Source organism: Melanostigma gelatinosum (assembly GCF_949748355.1).
Source record: "Melanostigma gelatinosum genome assembly, chromosome: 13".
Lineage (NCBI taxonomy): Eukaryota > Metazoa > Chordata > Actinopteri > Perciformes > Zoarcidae > Melanostigma > Melanostigma gelatinosum.
In genome coordinates, this window is record NC_136646.1 from 2,415,774 (window position 1) to 2,436,048 (window position 20,275).

Genomic DNA, 20,275 nt, shown 5'->3' on the forward strand with positions numbered 1-20,275 from the left:
TCCCCAACAATAAAGTTGTGCGACTGTAATAATGGAGCATATTGCCCCCCGGGGGCATATGCTCCAGGGGGTGACTGGCTGGTGTCACGTCACATTCCCGTCAGCGAGGCCTGAAATGTTAATGTTACCCGGAGACACTGGATTGCTGGCTGTTTTGGCCTGAGCCCAGCCTGTGTTTTTGTGCACACAACCCGCTCCTTGGGCTCTCTGAGAGGTTGTAAATTCACCGGCTGTTTACTTCACTGTCCAAACAGCAGCTGAGTGTCCGTGCTGCTTTATTTGTAGAAATCCAGAGAGTGAGAAGTGCCCACCTGGGACATTTAAAGTGTGAACAAATGTGCTACAAAAACATCCTGACCGTCAGCATTCATGATTTGGACTCATATACACACACTGACATACATGTATTATACATGAACCTGCTTATTGAGGTTGTCTCGGCCGAGGTGCTGAGTTGTGGTTGTGGTGGTAAAAGCCTCGTCTGGCTCCGGAGACCCAGTGGGACTATGAATCACCCAGTGCTGGCCCATCACGAAGATTAATAGGGAGCAGTAATTCTCACTTGCTCTTCTGGTTACTGCTGGCTTGTAAATACTGGAGGCGATAAGGGAAAATGTTAGAATCAGTTCATGAGTTTTAGGACAATGCTCATTTGATTTGCTGACCTTCAGCTTTGCTTAGGGTGTTTCCAGTTGCATCACATGAACAGTGTAGCACTTGTAGCCCTTTTTACACATAGTCTGAGCTTAAAGTTACTATGACGACCTTACAACTGGTTCTAAAACAGTCTTAGGTCAAAACGGATGCCTCTATATAACCTACATAAGTAAACTAGACAATCAGCGAGAAGATTGTCTATTTATTCATTCTTAATGCTTATCGTAATGGTTACCCCAAATAACACTTCCTCCCTAGGTAAACACTCTTCTGCTCTATTGGCACGGTTGCTGTTGTTTGCACTGTTTTGTGCTTCTAGCCACTGGCTCAGCCGTCGCCATGTTGAGAGCTGTGTGGAGGCAATCCTTCAATCATATCAATCAATATCAAGGTCAATATCAATATCAATCAATTTAAGGCTTTCTTGAAATTCCAGTCAATGATACATTTTATCACAATTCATTCACAAGCTGTTAATCGTAAATCGAAATGTTAAAAACATGGCCACTTTGGCTAAATATCTTCAGTCTGGGAGCAGTCTAATTGCCAATGGCCAGTATTCATAGTGCAGAATTGAATTAGATGCACTTAAAGGAGCTCTAAACGGAATTCAAGGCAAATCGGGGGGATTGCTTCCACACGGCTCTCAACGCGGTGATGGCTGAGCTGCTGGCTAGTGGCTAACAGTGCGAACAGTGCAAACAACTTCAACAGTGCTAACAGTGTTTGCCTGGGGGGGGAAACGGAGGGTGGGCGCTACACGTCCGCGCCGTCGGTTGGGACAAAGTTATTAGTGGTAACCGCCGTGTGGAGCGGCGGCCATTAGCTAGCCGATAGCTATGGAAACAAAGCACAGGATTACAGCGCACGTTATTCCACTACATCTTTACATAGCAAAGAGTTGCTTGTTGCTATATTAACACTCTGAATACTGTACAAAGAACCTTCAAAGATAAAATCCATCCAACTGCTTGTCTTCATTTTCATTTGTTTCTTCTAGCTTCTCTGTCTGTTTCCATTCAAACACAGCCCTAGAGCACCATGGGAGGCGTGGCGGCAGACGTGGGTGCAGAGGGGGGGAAGGCCCCAGACGGCGGGTGGGGCTGGGCGGTGCTGTCCAGCTGTTTTGTCATCACAGGTTTCTCCTACGCTTTCCCAAAAGCGGTCAGTGTGTTTTTCAAAGAGCTGATCAGGGAGTTTGGGGTGGGATACAGCGACACGGCCTGGATCTCCTCCATACTGCTGGCCATGCTCTACGGCACAGGTGAGCTGCCGCTTGCTTTGCTTTGCTCTGACAGAAAATCAAAATACAGTTTCAGACAAAGCTGAGACTTTGTGAAATGTAACATTTCTGTTGATATTAAAGCAAGACATTTTTGGAAATACTACATATTAACCATACAGATATGAGAGTGTTATACATCTTTTCGACTGTCATTCCACTTGTGTATAAAGATTTGTATACTCCTATATACTGACTAATAGTATTGTATTATTTTTGTATATGATTAAACTAAAATACTATTAACTGTAAAAATAGTTCTTGTATTCTCTTCCTTTTCTTTTTTTTACGAAGCCCAAATATTTTCAGCTTTATTGGCCCAAATTGTGAGAAACAAACTAGAAAACAAAATCTAAATACGTGTCCAGTAGCTCTGTAACTTAAGTGGGTATTGCCGAAACTTAAAAGTTAAATATGAATTTTGTCCTTGCAGGGACTGTCCTCTCACTTGTATGTACTGTACATTACGTTTCCCCTTTTTCTGACTCTGTTCTCATAGAAATTGCTCTTAAAGGAGACCTATCATGCTCGTTTCCAGGTTCATCCTTGTATTTGGGGTTTCTACTGGAATATGTTTACATGCTTTAATGTTCAAAAAGCACTTTATTTATAACATACGGTCTGCCTAAATTCACCAGTATTCATCCTCTGGCTGAAACGCTCAATTTTAGTGTCCGTCTCTTTAAATCTCTCTCCTGAAAAAAAGCTTTTTAAAAGGCACAGTTTCTGAATACGGGCTGTGTGCATTTCTTCGTGGATTGAGCGTCTTGATACCCAGTATTCATACAGCACCTAGAACCTGCTTTATAATCAAAAGAGACATGGAAATCTCACTTTCTACAATATAGATCCTTTAAAGGAACAGTCGAATTTCTTTGGTAAATATGCATGTTTACCGTTTCTCCCAGAGTCAGATGAAAAGATCAATTTTCCCAGCTTTTTAAAATCTCCAAATCTGTCTTATTTTCCTGCTGTATCACACCACAGATAACACAGACACACACAGCTCGTCTGATTGCATTCCACTTTATCCAGGTCCTCTGTGCAGTGTCCTGGTCAACCGCTTCGGCTGTCGTCCAGTGATGATGGTAGGCGGCCTCTTTGCCTCGCTGGGAATGATCCTGGCCTCCTTTTCCACCAGCATCATCCACATCTACCTCTCTACTGGGGTCATCACAGGTCTGACTGTCCACCGAACGTTTGTATCGTAAACTCTGACTTCTCCGAACCAAGATGAATGAACAAACCTACACCTAGCTTAGGCTCGCACCAGTCCTTGCAAGCGTGTACAGTATTTTGGTATGTGACAAATATATGTGGATACATTCTTTTAAAGCCTCTCAGAAGAATTTGAGGGTGTTGTTTTCCTTTAAAAATAGCAATCAAGGCATATCACACTGCCGTATATAAATCCATTAGAAGCAAACCCTCTTGAACTTACAAATCCCAGTTTTGGCACCAAAACAATGGATCTGGGGGTGTTCGAAGGTTAAATGTATGTTTGAATAAGGAAAGTCAAAGAATATAAGAAGCTTTCCTTCTTTTGCTGCAGGTTTGGGGTTAGCCCTGAACTTCCAACCATCTCTCATTATGCTCAACCGCTACTTCAGCGAGAAGCGTCCACTGGCCAATGGGCTATCGGCGGCAGGAAGCCCTGTGGCCCTGTGCTGCCTCTCGCCACTGGGCCAGGTTCTCCAGGACCAGTACGGATGGAGGGGGGGCTTCCTCATATTGGGTGGCATTCTACTCAACTGTTGCGTGTGTGGGGCCCTAATGAGGCCTCTGGTCGCCCCCAAGGCGCTCAAGTCCAAGGACCTGGAACAAGACAACGAGGAAGGAACAGAGAAGAAGAAGAAGCCCAATGCCAAGCTGCTGGACTTCTCTGTGTTCAAAGACACCGGATTTCTTATCTACACTGTGGCTGCGTCCATCATGGTTCTGGGGTTGTTTGTGCCTCCGGTGTTCGTCGTGAGCTATGCCAAGGAGCTGGGGAATGAGGACACCAAATCGGCTCTGCTACTCACCATCCTGGGCTTCATTGACATTTTTGCACGGCCCACGTGTGGCGTAATTGCCGGACTGAAATGGGTGCGGCCTCATTGCGTCTACCTCCTCAGCTTCGCTATGCTCTTCAATGGAATCACTGACCTGGTCGGATCACAGGTGAGTGATCGCTTGCTCGTTATGGATCTGGAAAGGTTGCTCTTCCTTCACAATGCATTTCACATGTGTTACCAGGCCAAGGACTACGCATCGCTGGTGGTCTTCTGCATCTTCTTCGGCATCTCATACGGCATGGTGGGTGCCCTGCAGTTTGAGGTTCTCATGACAATAGTTGGCACTGAGAAGTTCTCCAGTGCCATCGGCCTGGTCCTGCTCATGGAGGCCATTGCTGTGCTGGTGGGGCCGCCTGGTGCAGGTCAGTCAGCACAAAGACATAATTCATTTTAAAGGTTTTTGCTGATAGGTTCCAGTCTTATTAGAAATAATGGTGCTAACTAGAACCATAAGAACCAAAGGTGGTTATATTTCCTGTAGTTAGGTTAACCCACAGACTGTATATAAAAGTGGATTTAGTCAACGTGACGTCACTCCGTTGGTTTGTGCACTTCAGTTTTGAAGCCTCAAATTTGGCATTTTGACCCACGCAATCTTGTTTTTTGGAACCAGAAGTCAACATATTTAAGAGGGATGAGCTAGGTAACAGCTAACGCTACCTAGTTAGCTTGGCTAACAAGGTGCATCTGTTAGTTACTTTAACTGTGATATAAATGGGTGCTCATTTTTTCTTGTGAAAAAAAAGCTAAATACAAAATGTGCATACTGGAACGGCCCTGCTATCCACTTAACAACGTGTGAATCGTGTGAAATGCGCTGGACACGCCGGAGAGGGGGCGCGGCTTATCGCCCTGAAAGCCGTTCAACTGTCCGCAATTAACCATGAAAAAAATAACCTCTATTTCTGCTTAGTACGTGTTGTAGAAGTCACAGATATCCCGGGAAACTAAACGCCGTCATGTCTGGTTCTTAATATTGTCCAGAGGAGCTCTGTGGATTTTATCGAGGTGTATTCACTGTATCGAGCAAGCCACATGTCGCTGTTTACTACAGCTGTATGAACACAAAATTAACTGATTTAACGGCAATAAACCGACAAAAATGGACTCCGAAATAACTACGTAATGGTGCCGATTTGTACTTGTCTTCTCCGACAAAAAGGGACTCCGAAATAACTCCATAATGATGCCGATTTGATCGTAGAGCTCTGGGAGAACACAGATGGCTCTGTATTTATTTCCTGATTCAGCAACGACAGGATGTCAGTGATGACAGGTGGAGCAACTCAACGCTGATAGGCTATCGCGCCGGGGCGTAACGCGAATATTTCGCAGAAGTTAAAAAATTTCAACTCGCGCGTTGGGGCGATTTGGCGGTTGACGCGGATTCGCGTCCATTGCTCCGCAAATTCGCATCCATCACACCGCGCCATCGCAGATTCGCGCCACGCCAGTCTCATCGCGTCTGTGCATAGACTTTGTATGTAATCTACTCGCGCGAATAATTTGCGACGCGTTTGGTGTGAACGCAGCATTATATCTTATATGTATACGTCTCTATGGGATTGATTAACTTTTGGAGCCAGCCTCATGTGGTCATTTGAGGAACTGCAGTTTTTGGCACTTCCATGTTGGCTTCATTTTTCAGACCTGGAGGTTGCCGCTTTGTACATTAACCCAAAAGATCTCTCTGTATCTACAGTATTGGATTGTTCAAACATATACTCACACCAAACCAAAAATCCAGTGAATAGCCATATGTTCCTTGTTCCTCTCCCCTGTTATTATTAGATACAGTTAGGGCATTTCTGCCATACTTGGACATACTTGGTGTGACAAATCCACTGTAAGTACTACGGGTTGTATGATGTTTATACAGGAGTATGTAACTGTATGTTTTTTTCTATTTCATCCTCTCATCTGTTTCCCTGTTTCTCCGCCAGGCCGCCTTCTTGATGCCACGAAGGACTACATGTGGGTCTTCCTGCTGGCAGGAAGCGAGGTGGTCCTCTCAGCCGTGGTTCTGGCCACTTGTAACTTCCTGTTCATCCGAAACAAGTCCTCAGCTTCAGCGGACAAGCTTGAGTGCATCACAGGGACGGACGATGCCAAGACAGAGGTTTGTGGCAAGCCTGTGGAGATGGATGAGGAAGAGGAGAAGGGAGCAAGAGAGGGGCAAGAGAAGGAGACAAAGGAGGAGGTGATAAAGGAGGAGGAGGAGGAGGAGGAGGAGGAGGAGACAGTAAAAGAGGTCAGGCCAAAGAGTATAACAGTGGACTCAAAGGAAGTGGAAAGGTTCTTAAAAGAGCCACAACAAAATGGCGACATGGCCACTAATCCTGAAACATCCCTGTGATCAGAGATGAGATTATAGTCTATGTTCATGCCTTTTATTGAAAACAAACAACAACAGGATGAAGTGAACTTTGAAGTGTTATCATGACACTATTGGATAGTTGTGCATTCCTCGAAATCAGTGTCGAAAAACAGACTTTGAAGAAGCATCGCTAAATTGAACACTCAATTACTACTTTAATTCCTACTTTTCCTTTGAACTCATGTTGCCCACATGCTTGTATAATATGCACTGTTTGTGTGTGTTTCAGTGACGCGGGATATTGAAAGGAAAAATGTAGTTTATTTACAACTTGGCTTGTTTTTCGGTTCCATAGAAGAGGGCGCATTAACACATTTTAACAGGGGTTCCTCCAACACTGCCCTCACATGTAGTGAAGTTAACATGAAAGGAGAAAAGCATTGCTCTCTTGCTGTTATAGTACAGGCAGTCTGGTATCTATTTCATAGCACACTCACTGTTCAACTCAACAGCTGTGTGAGTGATGCATCTATGGTGATTTATTTCCCATGCAGACCAGCGTGTGGGGCTTTGTGTGAAGTGTCACTCATCTTCGGCCATAAAGTCTTTCAATGGTGAGGTTGGTCGGATGGACAAATTACCAAAACAATGGTGTGTTTCTTTAACAATGCACCTGCAATATATGCTGGAAAATAAATATGTATTTTATTTTTTTAATGTTTCCATAAGACTGGTCATTAAATTAAATATTGTATTCATTTTCAGATGTCATAGATTATTTTATTCTAATGTAAGAGCTGAATATCATGCGCTCTCTTAGATTTATTTAGTTGTGTCTTCTAAAAATGTGACTCACTGTGATATAAATGTGCAGTATATGTGTGATACATCTGTTTCTGTCTGACAGAAAACCTCACATCTGATCCTGGTACATATATTCAGGGTATGTACAAATTCCTACTGAATGTCACTGATGTCAGTCCAAACAGACTAAATATTTTTTTGTGAAAACAAATACATATTCTGATAAACATCCAGGTTAACCCAATTGTGTAATTGTCCTGAGTGTAAAAAAATGTTATCAGAAGTCAAGTCTCCTTCCTGTGTGTCTCTTCTGAGCACTATTAGCAAGCCCTTCATGACACGGGCTGGTCTTGTTCATTTGGCTATTAATAAATATGTGATATTTCGTCTGTGTTTCTGTTGAAATTTTAAATTCCAACGCAGTTGCTAATTCAGCAATTAAATAATAAATTTGTTTATTTGTATAGCAGTCAAGCGGGAGATGGTTGTGAACTAGAAAAAGTATTTTCTGCTGAAAATGCGTTGGAATGCTGAAAGCTGAAATTAATTGTGAAAAAATTGCTGAAAATTAAGAAATGGGAGACTATCTGTCTGAAAAATGTTGAAGCCCGAAAGCATTTAAACTGCACTGCTGAAAAACCTTCCAGTTGAAATGTCTAACTATGGTGTCTGTAGCTGAAAGTATGAGGAAGAAGAAGGCTTTGAAAGTTGAAGTATAACAGGATTTTTAAGATTTTCTCCATAGAGATCCCATTCAAAAGAAAATTGCAAAAAGTTTAATTCAAAAAGTTTAAAGATTACAAATATGAAAAGTCAAAGCACCCCTCTCCTGAAAGAGCTGAACATTTTGATATTTGAACAATATCTGTAGCTTAAACAAATTTCAGAAGTAGTGATATTTGTAGTAATAGTAGTAGAAGTTGTATTTATTAGTAGTAGAAGTATTAGTAGCATTAGAATAAGTAGTAGTCGTAGCAGTAGTGATATTTGTAATAGTAGTAGTATAAGTCGTAGTTGTAGTAGAAGTATCATTAGTAGTAGAAGTATTAGTATTAAGAAGAAGTATTGGTATTTAGAAGAAGTAGTAGTATTTAGAAGAAGTAGTAGCCTAGTATCAGTAGTAGTAGTAATAGCTGTAGTAGTGGTCGTAGTATTTAATATAACAGTAGTAGTAGTAAAAGTAATGGCAGTATTTGAATTGCAGTAGTAGTAGTACTAGTAGCAGTCGTACTAATAGCTGTCGTAGTATTAGTACTGGTAGTAGCATGAATAGCAGTAGTCGCAGTTGTAGTATAAGTAATAGTTGTAGTGGTAGTAATAGCAGTAGTGGTAGTGATAATATTGATGGTAGCAGTAATAGCACTAGTAATAGTAGCAACAGCAAAAGTTGTAGTAGCAGCAGTAGTCGTAGTAATACTAGAAATATTAGCAGCAGTAGTAGTTGTCGCAGTATTAGTAAGAGCATTCATTATTTCAACAAAAAAGCCGAATTTTGAGTTTAATGTTTACATACAGTTAATCCATGGGGCTTTTATTTTGAAAGGGTGGGGCTGGGTGGGGGAGGGAGGGGGAGAGGAGACATAATCATCATGTTTGACACACATAAACAGAGGTTATTAAATGGCAGGCTTCATCACAAACAGTTCAGTTAGAATTCACTCTCTGGGGCTTTTATTTTGAAATGGGGTGTGGGGTGTGGGGGAGAAGGGGAGAGGAGACAGAATCATAATGTTAGATAAACACAAACCGGTTATTAAATGACAGGCTCATCACAAGCATTTCAGTTAGGATTCATTCTGTGGGGCTTTTATTTTAAAATGGCGTGTGTGTGTGGGGGGGGGGGGGAGAGGAGGGGGGAAAGACCTCTGAAGATCCCTAAGACCTGAATGACTGTATGAGAGACACAGAGAGGAGTGTATGTGCGCGTGTGTCTGTGAGTCTGTGTGTTTATAAACATCACTAATTGGCTCAATCGCGAACACCTGTGTGCCTGAAGCCATTTGAAAATATTCTCCATAGAGATCCTATTGAAAAAATAAAAAGCTTAATAATTCAAAAGGTTTAAAGGTTAGAAATATAAAAAGTCATAGCACACCTCTGGTGAAAGAGCTGAACATTTTAATAGTTGAACGGTTTCTGTAGCTTAAAAAATGAAGGAGGAGAAGAGGGGCACGGAAGAAATAGAAGTTGAATAAAGAAACAGGATAACAATAGTTGGAATGCTTAACAGCATTCCAACAATAAAGATGTTTGGAGTAATGCAAAAAATAAATTCTGATTTTATATACTGTACAAAACATGAATACATTGTTACAGATTAGACTGGCCGCTCCACCTATACTGGTATACACGGAACAAGTTTTTCTACCTCTGATACTTAAAGCACATTTAGCTGATAATACAGTTTAATAATTAGGATTTGTCTTTTCCACCCACCATCTTGGTTCTGTACATCACGCCATAAGGGGGCGACAACACAGCAAATTAGGTGGATACCAACTACTATTGGTAAAAAGAAGAAGAACGCCCCAGGTAAAGTTTCCCATCGGTCCTATTTCGCCGTTGCACACATTTGGAAAGTGCTGCGCAAGGAATACTCCACTAACCCCACAATATTACAGGTGAAACAACAACATATGAAAATATAACGCTAAACGGAGACGTAACGTTACAGTGAGAACGTGACCAGCGCAGCGGGGGAAGCTGCCCGAGAAACAGAACCGTGCTACATGGGCTAACGTTAGTGCTGTACCGCGGTGGTGCATGTGCTAACGTTACATATATCAACTGACTGCAGTTAGCGCTGCTAGCTAAAGAGCAATACAGGCACAGCTTTTAAATTATTTTTCTTTATTCAGTGTACTTCTCCGGGGCCGTCCTTTTTAAATAAACATGACTGTAAATATGGTAGAATGAGGCAGGAGGTTCGTTCTCGTCTGTAGTCCCTGGTCAGGTGTGAAGTTGGCAGCCTTAACATCAAGAAACCCGCTTACAACAACATTCATTTTGTATCTAGTACGAATAACTATATGCTATTAACTATGGAGGCAGGCGTTAAGTCAAAGGCAGAAACATTCAACAAAATATTGAGCTGTCAACTACGGTCATGCTAACGTCGGGAGACAAGTAGTTACACATTTGGCGAGGCTGGCAATACAACTTCGCTAGTTAAACTACAATATTCTACGTGTGTCGCTAGCTAACGTTGCATTTAGGAGAACTCTGCTTTACGTCAGTACACGAACAAGTAACGTCAGATAAACTATGCCCAATTTGCGTTGGGCATTGGGCATGGATTATAATTCAGTGGCAATAACTTTAGACACCTGGGGGGAAGTCCATGTGTTGGTTGAAACCTTTAAACTAACTTCAAAACCAAGAAATGAATGCTAAGTAAGCTAACCACACCTTATCAAAACATAGAGGGAATGAGTAGAGTAGATATAATGCTGGTGTTGGAAAGAGACGTTCAAGTGCCAGAGAAAATCCACAGACCCAAACATTTCTGGGGTAGTAAAAGGTTGCACATTTAAAGGGGCAATCCCTTATTTTTATCATCAGCTTTTATGTTTTTAAATTCAACATAGTTATGAGTTCACCTTCAAAACTTTCACAGCAAGCTGGGATGAAATGTGGTGGAACTACTGGGTGCCACAACAAAGTCCGGAAGTGTACTTTATTCACTTATTTTATTTATCTCCTTGGTCTCTCCATTATGTATTTAATGATCCTTTTTCCCCCTCCTGGTCCGGCAAAGTCGACTGTGATGGCCAAGCTTCAGGGCTTCGAGTTCTGGAGGAAGACCCTGAAGGAGGCCCGCTTTGTGGTGGCACCCATGGTGGACCAGAGCGAGCTGGCCTGGCGCCTGCTGAGCCGCCGACACGGCGCCCAACTCTGCTACACCCCCATGCTGCACGCCCAGGTGTTCGTACGCGATGCCAACTACAGGAGGGAAAACCTCTACAATGAGGTGTGTGAGGAGGACAGACCTCTCATCACACAGGTGAGCGTCCACACGGGCAAGGTCAACATAGTTTTTTTTCTTACTTTAAAGGAGTAACTTTGGTATTTTTCAACTTGGGCCCTATCCAGCCATGACATTGAAAATCTTTTAGAAAACACGAAGCTAACGCTTTCTGTATCCTGACACAACAAACTCTGACAATACCGGCACTCCTCTCTCCAACTGTCACTCACGTTTCTACCAGGTGGCAACCTCTGGTTCTGTAAAGTGAGGCCTTAAACTTGCATTCTATGTAATGGCCAGCAAGGGGCGACTCAAAAAAGAAGTCAGATTGTATGGAAGTCTATGAGAAAATGACATCAGTAAACATGAGTTTATAGTCTCGATCTCTAGTTTCACAGCTTCTTCAATACAGCATGATGTTCATTTAGAGACAAATATACCATAAAGCAGGGTATGCTTTAGGGCGGGATTACCTTCGGATTTACCGGTGTGTGTGAATGGGTGTAGTGTAGTGTTAAAGCACTTTGAGTGGTCGGAAGACTTAAAAAAAACACCATACATGCTCAACCATATACCATTCTAATAATCTGAGCCTGTCGGTGGCCCGAGCGATTACATCGCAGCTTGTTTATCGGCTGATGCGTTTTCTCTCAATACTGGACCAATTCAAAGACTGTTGTCCCCATTAGTCACTTAGACACAAAAACATTGGCAAAAAAATCCCGGAGTTACCCTTTAACATGGTTCCTCATGTAATGCCAGTAAGTCTCAGTGTTGCTCTCCCTGCGTGTCAGTTCTGTGCCAATGATCCGGAGGTGTTCCTTCAGGCTGCTCTGTTGGCCCAGAACTACTGCGATGCCATCGACCTCAACCTGGGCTGTCCGCAGATGATCGCTAAGAGAGGTACGCACAGTTCACACCGACATTAACCCCCCCGAATACTGACGTAGGCGACTCCAGGTGGTTGTGTCAGAGAAGACACTGACCTGCCTGCAGACCGAGCGAAACGAAAACTAAACCTGTCTTGACGCTCGTTTCTCAGGGCACTACGGAGTTTTCCTACAAGACGAGTGGGAGTTGTTAGAGAAAATGGGTAAGTGTGCCTTTAATTGATTGTAGGACTCTGGGGTGAGCTGTGTCAGAATGTACCAGCGTAGTGCCGCTTGTCGGCTAACATCCCCCCTCTTTATGTCACAGTCAGGTTGGCGCACGAAAAGCTCTCGGTGCCCATCACATGCAAGATCCGTGTGTTCAAGGAGCTGGAGAGGACGGTCCGCTATGCCCAGATGCTGGAGAAAGCTGGGTGTCAGGTGGATCAATGCGCAAACAGTGGTTGATGAACTGTCCTTTTAGAAATGTAAAATATGGAGCTTGTTCATATTTATCTGTAAAATCTGCCAGTTTCAGTAAGCATTAGAAAGGTGTCAAACTAGTCCTGAATTTTGTCTTTGTCAAATGTCTTCCCAGCTGCTGACGGTGCACGGCCGAACCAAAGACCAGAAAGGGGCCGTGACGGGCATCGCTAACTGGGAGCACATCATGGCAGTACGGTGAGCTGCCATTACCCTGTTTCACGAATCTGGAACATAAACATTTGACCAGCCCTCCCGATGGCATCAAACTAATGATTTTGTCGGCTCACAGTGCTTAAATGGGGTGACCGTGGCGCACTGGGTTAAGAGGGTCGTCTGGGAACCAGAAGGTAAACGGTTCGATCCCCGGCTGGGACGTGTCACATGTTGAAGTGTACCTGAGCAATACACTGAACCCCCGGCTCCCCGGGCGCCGATCAATGGCAACCCACTGCTCCCTATATACAGGGATGGGTCAAATGCAGTCGTCAAATTTTGTGTATGTGTAAATGTATATGACAATACAAATGGTTTCTTCTTCTTCTTCTTGTTAAAGGGACAGTTGGCCCCTAAATCAAAAACACATGTTTTTTCTCCTCTTGCCTGTAGCGCTGGTCATCAATCTAGATTGTTTTGGTGTGAGTTGCAGAGTGTTGGAATTATGTATGGTTGAAAGAAAATAGTTCCTCTGTGAAACTGCTCACAACAAGGTCCGGTGGATTATCTTGAGTAACAGAGTCGTGATTTCTGGAAAGAGACATCGCTGTTGAGTTTTTCAAATGTATTGTAAGCCGAGTGCCGTATAGTGTCGTTATAATTGAGAGAAGGCAGTCATTGTCCAAAACCAGGCAACTCGCTCCAAAACAATCTTGATTTATCAGTAGCACTACAGGTAAATATGTAAATATGTTATAATGTCTGCCTCATCCTGGAAAAATCTTTTCATGAACTGTTTGGTGGGTTTTTTTGTTGGTTTGTTTTGCTGCAGGAAGGCAGTAAATATTCCAGTGTTTGCAAACGGTAACATTCAGCACCTGAGCGATGTGGAGCGCTGCATTCAGGAGACGGGAGTGCAGGGAGTCATGAGTGCAGGTCTACAACGTCTCATTACACACTGTTTTAGTTCAGGGGTGTTAATGGATGATACCTAATGTACATTCGTGCTCAGGATATGCACTGTTTTGAAACTTATGTATTATTATTTTCTTTAGAGGGGAACCTCCACAACCCGGCGCTGTTTGAAGGAAGCAGCCCCCCCGTGTGGGAGATGGCGGAGGAATATCTGGAGGTGGTGAAGCAGCACCCCCCCTGCACTCTGTCCTATGTACGAGCACACCTCTTCAAGCTGTGGCACCACACGTATGTATGTGTGTGTGTGTGTGTGTGTGTGTGTGTGTGTGCATATGCCTGCATATGCCTGTACCTGTACCTGTATGTTATCCATGCTATTAGTCCAAGATAGATAACATAGTACTCATCCTTATATTATACTAATAACAGTTTTAATTTAAACAGCACCCACAGTATTTCAAATACACAACTAAATCTCAAGGTGCTTCGCATACAGAGCAAAAACAATTATAGTACAATATTAAAACTAAACAATTCACACAAATGAACCTTGCAATTAAAGTGGTTGAAATAGGATAAATAAGTGTATATACCAAATATTTCAAGACCCAAGTTTAAAGCCGATTCCACAAGCATGGCCTTAATGAACAGAATTCCCGATTGTCCCATGCTTGTCAGCTTTGTCCGTGGCATAACGAGGATGTTTGAAACATGAATTACCCATTAAAGTCAGAATCCTTAGGTTTCAGCCCCCCCCAGGGACATACACCGTGTCCCTGTGGCTGCCTCACCAGTTGAGTGCTTTGAACGGGAATTATCAGCAGTAGGAAATGTCCGGTTAGCATCAGGCGGAAACCTCCAGTTCTGCATTGGTGAAGCCATTGCAGAAGTGTCTTAAAACTTGTATTCTCTCTACTGACCAGCAGGGGGCGACTCCTCTGTTTGCAAAAAGAAGTCTGGTTGTATAGAAGTCTATGAAAAATGACTCCACTTCTCACTTGATTTATTACCTCAGTAAACATGAGTTTATGGTCTCAATGTCTAGTTTCAAGCCTTCAATACAGCATGATGCACATTTTTACATTACAGTCATTTTAGCAGATGCTTTTATCCAAAGCGACTTACAATTCTATAGATAGATACGAGTCTATCACATTTCTACACCGTAGACACAACTACGGGAGCAATTCTGGGGTTAAGTGTCTTGCTCAAGGACACATCGACATGCCGACTAGCAGAGCCGGAGCCGGGGATTGAACCGCCGACCCTCTGATTGAAAGACGGCCCTGCTATCCACTTAGCCACAGTCGCCCCATTTCTGATGAATTTTAATTGAGAGATTTTTGTGATCTTGTGTGTGTGCAGGCTACAGATCCACCAGGACCTGAGAGAGGAGCTGGCCAAGGTGAAGACCATCGAGGGTTTGGCCGGTGTCAGCAAACAGCTGAGGCTGCGCTGCCAGGTAACCTGGCACAGCAGTTAGAAGTATCCACTGAGGAATCGGAGACGGGGAATTCTGTAGTTCTGTAGCTAAATTCTCAGCAACAGTGGAGGGAGAAAGAGGAAGAACAGGTAGACTTTGAGCTGCTCCGAATAATCCCAATTGCATATGGCTTTTTTTTACAAAACCCAGATATTGGTCTGTACTCTGGTGGACGGACAGCAGTACCACAATAACGCAATGCTCGAACAATAAGAGGAGTCATACTGTATTATCTGCCTCATCTTACATGTATAACGCCTCTAGTAACATCAAAAGAAACTTTTATAACACATTTATAAAATACATTAAGGTTAAAGGTCCAGTGTGTAGGATTTAGGGGAATCTAATAGCTGGGATTGAATATAATACTCATAATTACTGCCCACACGGCTTCCGCTGATTTTGATGTTTTCTCCTCTGCCTCTTTCCTGCCAATACGGTTGTTCGACACCAGTGTGTGATTCTGAATTCTTCAAATCTCATCTGTAGTCTTTCAAGTGGGAAAACAATCCTGTATCTGTGGCCGTTGAGAGACTGTAAGAAGCCCATCCAATCATTTAATTTGGCCCAAATGTAACGATCCGACGGGCTACCTGCCGGTCTGTGCATATTCTCTCCGCACTCATTGCGCGTCACCAAAGTATTCCGCAAGCTGCTATCTTGACAGCTGTCAGTGCTAACAATAGCAATGTTCGTTATTTGTTCGTTAACATCATGATGATACATTTTGGGGAGTGGGCTCGGAGGGAGGCCTAAAGGACCCGGCTGTCAGTGTGGCTGGCTTTTCGCTAGAATTAGCCATTTTCAGTTATAGTACTGCTAGCTGCTCTCATTGGAAATAGAGTTGGCAACACTGGGCTCGGTTTTACAATTGTATCATTTTTAAAATCGAGCATACTCTTGCTAGCTTCTCCAGATTACCAACCCTAGCTTTCAGTTAGATTCATGATTATTTCTGTTGTCGTTGTTTGATTTGATGGCCTCTCCGTCTGCTTTTGGCCATTTGTGTCCTCAAAACAATTTATTGTCAACACCAAAGGCCAAGTGGCCTCGCCACTAAAATGATGAAATACCAGGACGGCATAACGATGTTTTCATTAGTGTATAATCACTTGAAACTAGGAATCGTTGGGCCCTTCATATCTACATAGGGAGCGGGTCCTCTTCAGAGTGCGCCATCTTGCTCCGCCAAGTTTCTACAGCAAGTAGTACCATGAGTTCGGGCACAAGGCTAAACTTTTAGAGAGACTGAGAGAAAATGTGACTCATCGTTTAGCTTTTTTGCTCACTGTACCCGTGAGCTAGCTAGCTGCGGTTAGCAGAAGGCTAATCTGTTAGCAACATTTTTCTGAAAACGCTTAACATTGTTAAACTCTTCCTTGAGCCACTTTTTCTAAAGACTATTTCGCTGTTATATCCGGCTTTCGCCATCTGAAGAGACTAGTATGCACCTGCAACGGCCAATAGGAACGCGTTCTCTCTGAAATGACCTGCGATTGGCCAAAGTCTCCCGTCAGGCGCTAGATTTTCTAAAGCCTGAAAATGGAACCAAACCGAGGAGCAGAAGTCAAGTTTTCCCTCAGACCACTTGAATTTCAAAATGATGGAAGGTTGTTATGGAATTCTTGCCCAAAGAGGCAAAAATAAAAAAAATAAAGGCCTACCCCAGCTTTAAGTGTAAATGAGCATCAACGATCTAGCTTATCAGAGTGACATAGAGCAGGGGTGTCAAACTCAAATACACAGTGTGCCGAGACGGGTTCAACGTTTATTGAAAACTTATTGAAAGAACCTGAGTGCACATATTGAACCTGGAACTAACAAGGCCTATAGAGTATTGCCTATAAAACAACATTAATTATGAAATAAAAATAATAAATAATACATCAATTTAAAAAAAATTAATGGAATAAAATCAGTTTCATTAATTGCTTATGGCTCTATCTGCAGTTTTTCAGAGTAATTTCAATTTCAGTAATTACAAATGTCCTGTAGTAGCAAGAGAAAAACAAATGTAACTAGAAAATGCATTTCCTGCTGAAAATGCGTTGGAATGCTGAAAGCTGAAATGAATCTCAAAAACATTGCTGAAAATAGATATCCAATTTTAAAAAAAAAATGCAAAAAGCTGAATAATTCAAAAAAGTTGAAAGATTACAAATATGAAGTTATATCACCCCTCTCCTGAAAGAGCTGAACATTTTGATATTCGAATGGTTTCTGTAGCTTAAAAGAATTCCAGCAGTAGTGATATTTGTTGTAGTAGCAGTAGAAGTATTATTCACAGTATAAGTATGAGTAGCATTTGAATAAGTACTAGCTATAGCAGTAGTGATATTTGTAGTAGCAGTAGTAGTAGAAGTTGTCATCGAAGTATTTGTAATTAGAAGAAGTAGTAGAAGTCGTAGTATCAGCAGTCGTACTAATAGCTGTAGTAGTATTAGTACTGGTAGTAGCAGGAATAGCAGTATTAGCAGTTGTGGTATCAGCAATAATAGTGGTAGTAATAGCAGTAGTGGTAGTAATAATATTTATGGTAGCAGTAATAGCAGTAGCAGTAGTACTAATAGTAGCAACAGCAAAAGTTGTAGTAGTAGTGGTAACACTAGAAATATTAGCAGTAGTTGTCGCAGTATTAGTAAGAGCATTCATTATTTTAACAAAAAAGCCAAATTTTGAGCGAAACGTTTAAATAGTTAATCCATAAGGCTTTTATTTTGAAAGAGTGCGACTGGGTGGGGGAGGGAGGGGAGAGGAGACATAATCATCATGTTTGACACATAAACAGAGGTTATTAAATGACAGGCTTCATCACAAGAAGTTCAGTTAGAATTCACTCTCTGGGGCTTTTATTTTGAAATGGGGTGTGGGGGAGAAGGGGAGAGGAGACAGAATCATAATGTTAGATAAACACAAACCGGATAAACACAAACTGCTGAAAATGAAGAAATGGGAGACTATCTGTCTGAAAAATGTTGAAGCCCGAAAGCATTTAAACTGCACTGCTGAAAAACCTTTTAGTTGAAATGTCAAACTATGGTGTCTGTAGCTGAAAGTATGAGGAAGAAGAAGGCTTTGAAAGTTGAAGAAGTATAACAGGATTTGAAGATTTTCTCCATAGAGATCCCATTCAAAAGAAAATTGCAAAAAGCTGAATTCAAAAAGGTTAAAGATTACAAAAATGAAAAGTCAAAGCACCCCTCTCCTGAAAGAGCTGAACATTTTGATATTTGAACAATTTCTGTAGCTTAAACAAATTTCAGAAGTTGTGACATTTGTAGTAATAAGAGTAGAAGTTGTAGTTGAAGTAGAAGTATTATTAGGAGTAGAAGTATTAGTAGCATTAGAATAAGTAGTAGCAGTAGTGATATTTGTAAGCGTAGTAGTAGAAGTCGTAGTTGTAGTAGAAGTATCATTAGTAGTAGAAGTATCATTAGTAGTAGAAGTATTAGTATTTAGAAGAAGTATTAATATTTAGAAGAAGTAGCAGCCTAGTATCAGTAGTAGTAGTAATAGCTGTAGTAGTGGTCGTAGTATTTAATATAACAGTAGTAGTAGTAGTAGTAAAAGTAATGGCAGTATTTGAAGTAGCAGTAGTAGTAGTACTAGTAGCAGTAGTAGTGGAAAGACCTCTAAAGATCCCTAAGACCTGAATGACTGTATGAGAGACACAGAGAGAGAGAGAGAGAGAGAGAGGAGTGTATGTGCGCGTGTGTCTGTGACTCTGTGTGTTTATCAACATCACTAATTGGCTCAATCGCGAACACCTGTGTGGCTGAAGCCATTTGAAAATATTCTCCATAGAGATCCTATTGAAAAAATAAAAAGCTTAATAATTCAAAAAGTTTAAAGGTTAGAAATATAAAAAGTCATAGCAGACCTCCGGTGAAAGAGCTGAACATTTTAATAGTTGAACGGTTTCTGTAGCTTAAAAAATGAAGGTGGAGAAGCGGTGCGACGGAAGAAATAGAAGAAGTTGAATAAAGATTCGAAGAACAATAGTTGGAATGCTTAACAGCATTCCAACAATAAAGAAACAGGATCACAATAGTTGGAATGCTTACAACAACTAGAAAAAGCATTTCCTGCTGAAAATGCGTTGGAATGCTGAAAACTGAAATTAATCGCAAAAACATTGCTGAAAATAGATCTCCAATTCAAAAACAAATTGCAAAAACCTTAATAATTCAAAGAGTTTAAAGATTACAAATATGAAAAGTCATATTACACCTCTCCTGAAAGAGCTGAACATTTTGATATTTGAACAGTTTCTGTGGCTTAAAAGAATTCATCAGTGGTGATATTTGTAGGAGTATAAGTTTTAGTATAAGTATTATTCGTAGAAGTATTAGTAGCATTTGAATAAGTACTAGTAGTGGTGATATTTGTAGTCGTAGTAGAAGTTGTAGTAGAAGTATTATTAGAAGTAGAAGTATTGGTAATTAGAAGTAGTAGAAGACGTAGTATCAGTAGTCATAGTAACAGCTGTAGTATTGGTCGTAGTATTTAATATCACAGTAGTAGTAGTTGTAGTAATAGTAATGGCAGTAGAAGTTGTAGCAGTGGTATAAGTACTAGTAGCAGTCGTACTCATAGCTGTAGTAGTATTACTACTTTTAGTAGCATGAATAGCAGTAGTAGTAGTAGCAGTTGTCGTATAAGTAATCGTAGTAGTGGTAGTAATAGCAGTAGTGGAAGTAATAATATTGATGGTAGCAGTAATAGTAGCAAAAGTTATAGTCGAAGTAGTAATACTATATTAGCAGCAGCAGTAGTAGTTGTCGCAGTATTGGTAAGAGCATACATTTTTTTAACAAAAAAGCCTAATTTTGAGCTTGTTTAAATACAGTTTATCCATGGGCTTTTATTTTGAAAGGGTGGTGCTGGGTGGGGGAGAGGAGACATAATCATAATGTCTGACACACAAAGAGTTTATTAAATGCCTGGCTTCATCACCAAGCATTTCAATTAGAATTCACTCTTTGGGGCTTTTATTTTGAAATGGGGTGTGTGTTGGGGGGGGGGGGGTCCTCTAAAAGTCTCTAAGACCTGAACGACTGTATGAGAGAGACATAGACAGGGAGAGAGAGAGAAGAAAGAATGAGAGAGAGGAGAAGAAAGAATGGGTGAGAGAGAGAGAGAGGGGAAAGAATTAGAGAGAGAGAGAGAGAGAGAGAGAGAGAGAGAGAGAGAGAGAGAGGGGAAATAATTCGTGAGAGGAGAGAACAAATAATTAGTGAGAGAGAGAGAGAGAGAGAGAGAGAGAGAGAGAGAAGAAGGAATTA

General features: G+C 41.7%; 2 protein-coding genes across 3 annotated transcripts in view; both read left to right on the forward strand.

The window, feature by feature from the left end:
• Positions 1-1,698: 1,698 nt before the first annotated feature.
• On the forward strand, positions 1,699-6,815 carry slc16a3a (solute carrier family 16 member 3a; the record flags this gene model as incomplete). The annotated part of the gene is made up of 5 exons (XM_079281738.1): positions 1,699-1,921; positions 2,975-3,118; positions 3,492-4,102; positions 4,178-4,358; positions 5,940-6,815. The coding sequence occupies 5 exons, from the start codon at positions 1,699-1,701 to the stop codon at positions 6,350-6,352; spliced, it is 1,572 nt and encodes a 523-aa protein (XP_079137864.1). The 3' UTR covers positions 6,353-6,815.
• Positions 6,816-9,687: 2,872 nt separating this feature from the next.
• The window catches only part of dus1l (dihydrouridine synthase 1-like), a 17,955-nt gene continuing 7,367 nt past the window's right edge, over positions 9,688-20,275 (forward strand). Inside the window, exons 1-9 of one of the 2 annotated variants that reach the window (XR_013772541.1) lie at positions 9,688-9,738; positions 10,875-11,120; positions 11,879-11,987; positions 12,127-12,177; positions 12,282-12,394; positions 12,552-12,634; positions 13,425-13,528; positions 13,648-13,799; positions 14,873-14,969. Coding sequence is in view for 1 of the 2 variants with exons in the window: in XM_079282606.1 (XP_079138732.1) it covers positions 10,884-11,120; positions 11,879-11,987; positions 12,127-12,177; positions 12,282-12,394; positions 12,552-12,634; positions 13,425-13,528; positions 13,648-13,795; positions 14,873-14,969 (942 nt within the window). In the remaining variant the exon portion in view is untranslated. The remainder of the gene's footprint in view (positions 9,739-10,874; positions 11,121-11,878; positions 11,988-12,126; positions 12,178-12,281; positions 12,395-12,551; positions 12,635-13,424; positions 13,529-13,647; positions 13,800-14,872; positions 14,970-20,275) is intronic. The other variant, XM_079282606.1, reaches the window with a different exon arrangement.